The following is a 9,531-nucleotide window of genomic DNA, read 5'->3' as shown; positions in this document are numbered from 1 at the left end:
AGATGTTTCTTTCTCGCAAGCTTCTCCTCCCATGGCGGCGCCCCAACCAGGGCGCCCAGGCTCTGGCCGGCCGCCTCCTGCGCTCCTCCTCATCCCTCTCCGACCCCGACGACGATCCACCGTTCACGCGGATCCCTAAGCGCCTTCCTCGAGCGCCCTCGCCATCGCCGCCGAAGCCTAAGGCTCTAGCGGGCAAGATCAGACCCGACGAGCCTGACCACTCCGACCTTCCCTTCGACTTCCGGTACTCGTATTCGGAGACGGACCCGGCGTGGAGGCCCATCGGGTTCCGCGAGCCCACCCGGTTCTCGCCCTTCGGCCCCGGCCGTCTCGACCGGCCCTGGGACGGTGTCGCCGCGGCGCGAGGGGGTGGGGATGGAGAAGGAGGTGAGAGGAGCAGGGAGGAGGTTCTTGGGGAACCGCTGTCGGAGGAGGAGGTGGCGGAGCTGGTGGAGAGGTACCGGCACAGCGACTGCTCACGGCAGATCAATTTGGGTGAGTTTTTGCTGCTCCCAGTAAAATGGCGTGTCCCTCTGAGGCTCCGAGTGGTGACGCTTTATGTTAGAAATTATCAAACCTATTGTTGGTTAGATGTTTAATTAGGCGCAGTGAAGTGCCATTTTTGCGAAATGGGATGTGTGAAAAGAGATTGTTAACTGGCAAGATAGTTGATATTATAATGAACTTCAATTGCACGTTGAAATCCATGAGTTGCATTGCATCTAAAGAATGTTATTTAGAAAAGAATATACCGGTTCAGTGTTGCATCTGAAATTTTTATCAGTCATGTAGCTCAGGGACAATCCATCTATGTTAGAAAGATCTTCATGCTCTGGTCTAAATATGTTGTTTCATGCTCTCAGGGAAAGGAGGTGTAACGCACAATATGCTTGATGACATTCACAACCACTGGAAACGTGCAGAAGCTGTGAGGATCAAATGTCTTGGAGTGCCAACACTTGACATGGACAACATATGCTTCCATCTCGAGGTCATAGTATGGTACTACATGCTTGAGAATCTACGATTTGTACTGTTCTCTCTGTGCCTACTTGACATGTCCTCATGTGAGTGCACATTGTGCAGGATAAAACAGGTGGCAAAATCATATACCGCAACATAAACATCCTCATACTACATCGTGGTCGGAACTATGATCCAAAACAGAGGCCTGCCATACCATTGATGTTGTGGAAACCATTAGCTCCGATTTATTCTAGGCTTGTGCAAAATGTTGCTGAAGGGTTGACTTTCGAGGAAACAAAAGAATTGAGGAACAGAGGATTGAGTTCTCCACCGCTTACGAAACTGAGTAAGCTGGACATTATTTTGCAAGCATTTGAATTATATTAGCTCACTTTCCCATAACATGGTTCTGTGTTGAGCTATTATTTCATCAAAGTTTTAATCTTTCTATGCTGTGCAGCTAGGAATGGTGTCTATGTTAATGTTGTTGATAAAGTGAGAGAGGCCTTTAAGACTGTGGAAGTTGTCAGACTAGATTGCTCTCATGTCGGTACTAGTGACTGCAAGAAAATTGGTGTGAAGCTGAGGGTACGTTCCTAGTTTTTGCTGCTGTTTTATACTCCCTCTGTTCTCTTTTATTTGACGTTGCTTAGCTCAAATCACGTCATTTCTAGCTACATGCCCCTTAAATCACTTATGTTGCTTCTTTCCTCAAGTCTTTTTTAAAAAAAAATTGCTTCTAGAAATATTATTGTCTTAACCTCTAGTTTGCAAGCGATAGAAATTTTAACGATTGTATGACTTATTTCTCCATTTCACAGGATTTGGTCCCCTGTGTTCCCATATTATTTAAAGATGAACAAATTATACTCTGGAGAGGGAAGGTTAAACAGGAGCATTCTGCTTCAGATCAATGCAATTCCAGACCACAATGATGGATGCTACCATCTGCCCGTACCTATAGAAATTGCTAGCACAATCTGCTTTGCTGACTCCCCCCTAGATGTGATCTCTGAGAATTAAATGGGAACACTTTTCTGATGATGGGAAATATAAGGAACTGCAGCTAGATCTGCAGCTAGATCGGGTTGGCTGTCTACATATTCTTCGTGTTGTTTTGCTGCAAAAGATGCAGTGTGGCACGAGACGAGGATGGTACCCACGCCAGTTTGAGTGCAGAGCAATGCAATGCTTACAGTTTCCATATGCTGTATCATCTTCTCGTCAAGAAAGTGATGTGCTACGAGCCTACGATCACCGGTAGCTCCTGCTGTGGGATCCGTATCGTTAGTCTTCCATCCTCTGGCCTGACTGTTTGTTCTATTGCATTTGTCTGTCTTGATGGAAATCGGCATGTGACAAGTTGGGACTGGGACTATGCCCTTTAGAACACATAGTGTGTAATCTGAGTCTCAACAAGGTGTTGTTGGGATATGTAGGGATTATATCGTGGTATCAATTTGGGTTGGGGACAAGTTTGTTGAACGCTGATGAGACAAACATTTCAGTATACTGAATGAGATAATTCTGTTATTTTAGAAAGAAATTCAGTATTTATTGTTTGGCGGCTACCATGCATTTAACCCTGACAAATGTGGATCATCTCAGGCCACTCGTTTGAACGTGGCTTGGCTGGCTCTGAACTTTCTGATGAGAAGACAAAAGAACTCTGAAAATTCTAGAGCACACCGCTATGATAACACAAAAGATTCGCACCACAAAATAGAAAACCTCTGAAATTTCATCCACAAGAGAACTGTTGGCAGGGGAAATTCTAGAGCACAAAAGGAAGCATTTTGAAATTATCGATTTCAGATATCACCAATCTTTCTCTTTCTCAGACCTAGCTACAGGATTACAACAGCTTTACACAAAACTGGAAAAAAGAAGAGGAAAGAATATATATTGTTGGGACAAATCCCAAAAAAATAAAAATGTCATTGAACTTTGTTTTTCTCCAGTCTACAACTTATTTAGTGCCATTGTTCCTCCAAATGAGAGCCGTCTTGATTCTTTTATCCCATGAATTAATAAGATAATAAAAGTTCTGTTGAGATCAACATTCTTGTATACTTCTTCTATGTGCAATGCAATTGTGCAGCAGTGCATACCGTTAGTCAGAGCTGATGCTCGCCGTCTGTACTAACGAACCATCATCGCCGGCGGTTGCTGTGGCGGCGACATCGGCTCCGGTGACCTCCATCCACGAGGCGTCGGTATCGTCCCACGACCGCGGCCGGATACCGGTGCGGAAGTAGACGACCATCTCCAGCGCCTCGAACACCCTGTACCTGTCCAGCACCCCGTTCCACATGCCGCTGACGATGCAATAGTTGGTGTTGTACGGCTGGCGGTGGTGCGCGGCGTGCTGCGCGCGCGACACGAGCACGCCGGCGTCCTGCAGCGCCTCGACGCCGGGCGGCAGCCTGCGGCGCTTCTCGTGCGCCCACGCGTGGAACTGCTGGCTGAGCACGACGCAGGCCGCGAAGGCGCCGGCGAAGGCGTGCGCGGCCGCGGGGGCTCCCGAGGCGGAGAGCGCGGCGTCGGCGGGGGCGAGCGCGAGCCCGGCGGCGCGCGCGAGCGCGTGCAGGTTGTTGCAGGGCTCCCGGCGCGTGATGGTGGACGGGTAGCGGTGGTGGCCCTGGAACGCGGCGATCTGGGAGCCGAACACGGGCGTGGAGGCGTCGCCGTAGTTGTCGACGAACCAGTGGTAGACGCCCGTGGCGAGGTCGGCGAGGGAGTAGGCGGCCAGCGCCGCGGCGAGCGGCCATGCGGGGGAGTCCGAGCCCGTGGCCACGAGGGAGGCGGACGTGGAGAGGGAGGAGAGGATCGCGGCCGAGCCCGCCAGCGTCCACGCGCGCTGCGGCCACGTCGAACGCAGCTCGTCCGGGTCGGCGCGGGACGGGGCGGACAGCGATGGCGGCGACGTCGTCGTCGTCGTCGAGGCGACCTGGCACGGCGGCGGCGACCGGCGGAGCGGCGGGAGGTGGCAGCGCGGGGTGAGGGTATACATGGCCGCTCTCGATCGACGCGTCGTCCACGCGTGATGTGCGAGCCCTTGAGCTGCTAGCTGATGTCTGTGTCAAACGGAGAGCTCGAGGAAACTGGAACGGCAATGGAGTTGGAAGTCTCCCGCTGCCTCTCGCTCAAAACTGAAAAAGGCAGCTGTATGGTTCTGCACGGATCAGATCATTATTATGCATGTATGTGTGGTGTGATGGGGATATACGTGGGGAGATGGAAGGCAGAAGATGATGGCCAGGGACATATTTGGAAGAATGTAATTTCAAGAAAAAAAAAAGTGGAGTAGTTCTACCATCTTTTTTTAACTCTGAATAGTCCAGCACAATTTTTTTTTGTTCCCTATGTTTTGGGTTTCAAAAGCTACATCACATATAGAGGTTCAACGTACTCAAATTAAACAAAATGCTGTGCATTGTTGAAATATATTGAACAAAATTAAAGAAATTCTTGATGAACTTCTACATTAATTAATAAAGAGTCGAAAAATATCGAAGTTTAAATTAGTCAAAACTTATCTAAATGTGCAGCCCTAGTAATTCGCTCCCCCCTCAACATTTTTTATCTCGTATTTTGATTTGAACATTTTCAAAATTTACTCAAATTACAAACATGTTTTCACTAACAATTAGATAAATTGCATGATCCATAAAAGCTGCATCAATAGATTTCTATTTTAAAGTATTTTTAAGATGGTGCCGATTTATTGCAAGGTTATGTACTTTTTAATAACTTTTCATGCCAACGTACCCGCCCCCCCCCCCCCCCCAATCCCACACACACAAAAAAAAAGGAATATGCCGTAACCGCTAAAGTGGAAAAATACCAAAACAGCAGACAGAAACGGTGGCCTGACGCCACGTGGCTCAAAAAGTTCACGCAGCAAGCTGAAGCGTGTGGTCTCCACTGAAAGGTCGCCATGTCCAATTGCTGGCCATGTAATGGAATGGAAACTGAAAGCATCAACCTCAGACCGATCCATTGCGGCATTGCTGCTACAGCCGTAGCCACAGAGGCAAAGCAACTTGGACAGCCGCCAGAAAGCTGTAGAAAGGAACAGCACAAACGATTTTACAAATCTATCTATGTTTCGATCTTTAATGGCTTCAAAACTGGCATTACTGTTGTAACCTGTACTCTGCTAAATACAACTACTTTTGAGTTATAAGATATATTTGATAGAGCTCCAAGAGAAGTGATTCTGTGACTGAACTGTGACTGAATGTGATTCTCAGTATAAACTCTTAAAATTATGATGGAGAATCACTTCACAGAATTAAAAAAGAAGCTATATTCTTATATATCAGAGAAAAAGATAGAGAAATTGGGTTTCATGCAAGAAAAGAAATAATTTCTTGCAAAAAAATCAGAGTTTAAGAAACTACATGGTACCCATAGGATATATATCAAAAATATCAATATAGAATTAAAGAGTAGGAAGTAAAGGGATCAGCAGAGAGAGGAGAAAGATTATTGGAGAAATTTATTTGTAACCACGGTTACAAATCATGCATGGAACTATAGTTTCTTTTTCTTAAATGATGTCTACATGACATGGCATATTATAAACACTACTACATAGTTTGTTGGTTGGAACTGCTCTTATATCGGAATCTTGATGTTTGCTAGTTCAGGCAATGCTCAAATGGAGGTGAAGCAGAGGGGTTCAAGCATTCATGATGTGAACTTAACTCTGCTAAATACTGGAATGCATAAAAACGAATCAAATCCTGATCAGTACAAACTATTGAAACCGGGATTTGGACGACCGATTATATACCCGGAAAGAAACAGCATCGGCGAATTCCGTTACAGTATTATTCAGATAAACTCAACCACACTTGATGGCCTCTGGATTTCAGTTTGCGGTCAACAAACATGTGACAGGGAAACAGCAGCCATTCATCCATTATTAGACCTCATATGGAAACCTAACCCTATATCTACATGATACTTGCACAAGCAAAACTGGATTCATTGCTTGCTACTGATTCTGCAGAGACGTTCATCATCCATGGCCCTCTGATCTTGCCAAAGTTTCAACCTCATGCCTTCGCCTGCATCAGAATGCAATTTTGGCAGGGAGTTTAGCTCACATATCACTGGATGGATCAAAAGTTTCTGAGATTGAAAAGTAGGATAAAACAACTAAGCATATCGAGAAAGTAAGCTATGCCAATTTTTTCACTTGTTTATCATGGACTACACATCTGTTAACACAGATTGACTAGTGAAAACTAAACACTACACATAAAGTCCTTTTTTCTTTCCTTAGTTCAAAAAACAATGATCATTTCAGTCTATACATGAAATGCACAACCACATGGAAATCTTAAAGCAGCCAAATTACCTGAGAGTACAGGAATGTGCCAAGGATGGCTATGGCAGCTCCTAGGGCATTGACAGGGCGGACAGGTGTGTGGAAGATGATGATTGACGAAACAATCACTGATATTCGCTTCATTGTATTGCCAATGCTAAACGTCAATGGAGAAATCTGATCAAGAGACATGTAGGACACCTGGTTATACAAGTGGTAGAACACGCTCTGAGCAGCAACCCACCTACAAAATTCAACAGTAACACATTAGAAAAATATCAAAATATATAAAATTGGGATATGAGATAGCCATAAATCCTGACACTGATCCAGCATAATTTATCAGTCTTTCATAAGGACAACACTGAAGTCTAACATGCATATGCCCAACAGAAGAGTAAAAGAAATAGTCATGTAAGTAGGTCTCCCTATTTTAATAACATGATGACCATTTCAAGCCACCTACAATCTACAACATGACAACTATGGAGGGAAAATGCAAAATATAAACTTGATGTTTACCAGATAACATTGGGGCCAACTTCTGCAAGAGCCTTTTGCCAACCAGCAGCCCACATTTGGGGGCCTTCCATAGCAATAGCAAATGGAGTCAGTATGACAAGGGACATTATTGACAGGCAAGCATAGTAATTCATGCCACTGACGGACTTCCCCTTCATGCCCCTCTTTGAGAAGATGTTGCGGAAAACAAATGCAAGGTTGGATATCATAGCACCCATAAATCCTGGTGGGAGGAAAACGGTTTACATTAACATCAAGAAAAGAAGAACAGTTGCTTCCCCTAACACGAAAAAGACTGTTTAAAACAATTGCAAACTTGTCCATCACTCCTATTTTGTCTCTCTCTTAAGCTTAACTATAGGCATGAAACTTCAGGAAGAAATGGGAGAAAAGGGACATCAGCATGTTTCATCTGTTAGAAAAGAGGATAAGAACATGCATGTGTAACTTTTCTCCAACTGGTTTCTTAGTTAATATTCTATCTATTGTTCAGTTTTTATTCAAGTCTCGATGAACTTCATGGAAAACATCAAAATCTAGAAATATATCATAGAGCAAAAGAGTAATTTCACATAAAATTTCTTCAAAAGCAATTGGAACTGACATCCTAATTTAGCTCGTAGTTAAATGGCTGTTTCTAAAATTTAACCTTTACACTAATAGTTCAAAAAAGCCTACATTAATTTCTAAGAAACTGGAACAGAATATCCAAGAACCAATTTATACTTACCAACCATATTAAAGTTCAGCTCTGTGACAGCAGCTAGAGCACATCCACCAATGATTGGAAGAAGAGAAAGATAGACTGGAACTGGGAATGTCTCTCCAAGGAGGAACCTCGACACCAAAACACTGAACGCAGGTTCTGCACTTTTAATTATGTGCGTGAATGACACCGCCACCTTGGACATGCTGACCGTTGCAGCAACATGGCCAATTGTATGTGCCACAGCAACCTTCATGAATTAATCACCAAATTCAGTTACACTTTTCCATGGAAATACAGCAAATAAGGACGGACATGAAAGAACCAACTCACCGGGAAAAGAACTTTCCAGAAATCTAGGTCGGTCTTGGGGGCCTCAACAAGGCGGGTGGCCCATGAGAAAAGCATCATTGCAGAGCCGCAGGCAAGGGAGAGTGTGGAGGTGAGCCAGGGGTACGGGAAAGCATTGAGAACCTTCTTGTTGTAAATGTTAAATATCACATTGAGCGCCCACCAGGTCGCGAAATAGATGGAGATTTTTAGCCTCTGTGCACCTTCCGACTGTACCGGCACCACCTCAGCCTTGGACTCTTTGTCATCAGCAGCAGAAGCTGCGCACCGGAACTCAAGTGGCTGCCTCCGAGGCTTAAGCTCGGCAGTGCGCGGACCATCTAACGGTGCAAGGTAGAGTGGTCTGAGGGAGGATACCACATATTTTGAGGGTTTGAGACTGGCGATGGATGGAATTGAAGCTGATTTTGAGCGCAGGCTGAAGCCTGAGAAGGCTGCAGGGGCAGGAGAGAGCCTCACAGAAGGTATCATGACTTCTGCAGATCAAGAAAGAAGGTTTTAGATGGCAGTATATGAAGTACACATAGAAAGTGACAGAAAAGCTTGGACTTTTCCCTGAAGAGTTGAACAAAAACAAATTTTGATGTTCCTCTGAATAGAAGTTTTATTTGAGTTTCAGATGAATGCATCAGCGCTATACAGAAAGCGACATGAAAATTTTCCTCAGAAGACTGCTTCAAAGAAATTTTAGATATTTCTTTGGTCAGAGGTGTTCTTTGAAGTAATAGCAAGAACGAATTAACCATGTAGAATCCAAGCATAAACCTTTCTTCACTCAACAAGTCGCAAGTTTCTCAGTACTACAGAATTCTACACGGCAAAGCCATAACCTTCTAAAATCTCACCGATGAATCCCCATACGCTAAAAGCTAAAATTCTGGATGAGGACAAATTGCATCCAGCACATCGTTTTCGAGTTGTAATCCACACGTAAGGGTGTCACCTTTATTCTTGCAAAGGGGCGAACACCCGTGATCTATTAAGGCAGATTTCGCATGCAAAGCACCCACCCTTTTCAGTTAATACCCACAGGCACAAGGGAAAGAAAGATTGGTTTTGGATCACTGTAAAAAAATGGACGAAAAAGGGGAGAAATTATGAAGGTGATGTGGTGCACAGGTGTAGTCAGGTGTTGTAGCAGCCAGGAACCGCGCCGGCAGGTGGTGGCCGCCGGTGCGGGAACGTGGGTGGGTGGGGGATACGGAAGGCAGCGGCAGCGGTTCAAACGGCGGCCGGCGGCACTTCCCAAGGGGGTAAAAGATCATCCACTGGCTATGCAGATTAATACAATAAAAATAATAATCAAAGGAACAAACTTTGCAGGATCAAAAGAACGGATCTTACCTTTCCTCCCGCAAACTAACCAAGAACCACTCTCAGGATCAAGAACGGCAACACCACTTGCCGGGATCAATCCGCCCGGCTCAAATCAGAACAATAACAGCTGATAACGGCGGGGACTTTCGCGAGGTGTTCGAGGCGGGGGCGGAGCCTCTGGATATATGGTGGGCGGGGAGAGCCGGGGATCGCACGGAGCGGCCCTTGGAATCTGAGATGGGAATTCGGAGATCACAAGGAAGAGGAGGTGGCACGAGGAGTGGTTCGCCTCCGGCGAGTCGCGAGTATAAAGGGGAGAAGGTGGCGG

At 45.4% G+C, this 9,531-nt stretch overlaps 3 protein-coding genes across 4 annotated transcripts; 1 reads left to right on the top strand and 2 right to left on the bottom strand.

Moving 5' to 3' along the window:
• Window positions 1-2,540, top strand: LOC112898029 (CRS2-associated factor 2, mitochondrial). Its single transcript, XM_025966444.1, has 5 exons — window positions 1-495; window positions 864-991; window positions 1,087-1,312; window positions 1,427-1,554; window positions 1,788-2,540. The coding sequence occupies exons 1-5, from the start codon at window positions 3-5 to the stop codon at window positions 1,899-1,901; spliced, it is 1,089 nt and encodes a 362-aa protein (XP_025822229.1). The 5' UTR covers window positions 1-2; the 3' UTR covers window positions 1,902-2,540.
• A 327-nt stretch (window positions 2,541-2,867) lies between these two features.
• On the bottom strand, window positions 2,868-4,145 carry LOC112898030 (fatty acid desaturase 4, chloroplastic-like). The gene has a single exon (XM_025966445.1). The coding sequence runs from the start codon at window positions 3,977-3,979 to the stop codon at window positions 3,080-3,082; it is 900 nt and encodes a 299-aa protein (XP_025822230.1). The 5' UTR covers window positions 3,980-4,145; the 3' UTR covers window positions 2,868-3,079.
• A 1,519-nt stretch (window positions 4,146-5,664) lies between these two features.
• LOC112897135 (glucose-6-phosphate/phosphate translocator 2, chloroplastic-like) lies at window positions 5,665-9,531 on the bottom strand. 2 transcript variants are annotated; one of them, XM_025965342.1, is made up of 6 exons: window positions 9,231-9,531; window positions 7,869-8,359; window positions 7,560-7,785; window positions 6,830-7,052; window positions 6,338-6,551; window positions 5,665-6,044 (listed from the first exon to the last, which is right to left on the bottom strand). In XM_025965342.1, exons 2-6 carry the CDS (start codon window positions 8,355-8,357, stop codon window positions 6,033-6,035), a joined length of 1,164 nt encoding a protein of 387 aa, XP_025821127.1. In that variant the 5' UTR covers window positions 8,358-8,359; window positions 9,231-9,531; the 3' UTR covers window positions 5,665-6,032. The 2 variants fall into 2 exon arrangements, with proteins under 2 accessions (XP_025821127.1, XP_025821126.1); XM_025965341.1 differs by having other exon boundaries at window positions 7,869-8,362; window positions 9,231-9,529.

The sequence above is a fragment of the Panicum hallii genome, chromosome 6 (assembly GCF_002211085.1).
Source record: "Panicum hallii strain FIL2 chromosome 6, PHallii_v3.1, whole genome shotgun sequence".
NCBI classification, from domain to species: domain Eukaryota; kingdom Viridiplantae; phylum Streptophyta; class Magnoliopsida; order Poales; family Poaceae; genus Panicum; species Panicum hallii.
This window is presented reverse-complemented; position numbering and strand designations above follow the sequence as displayed.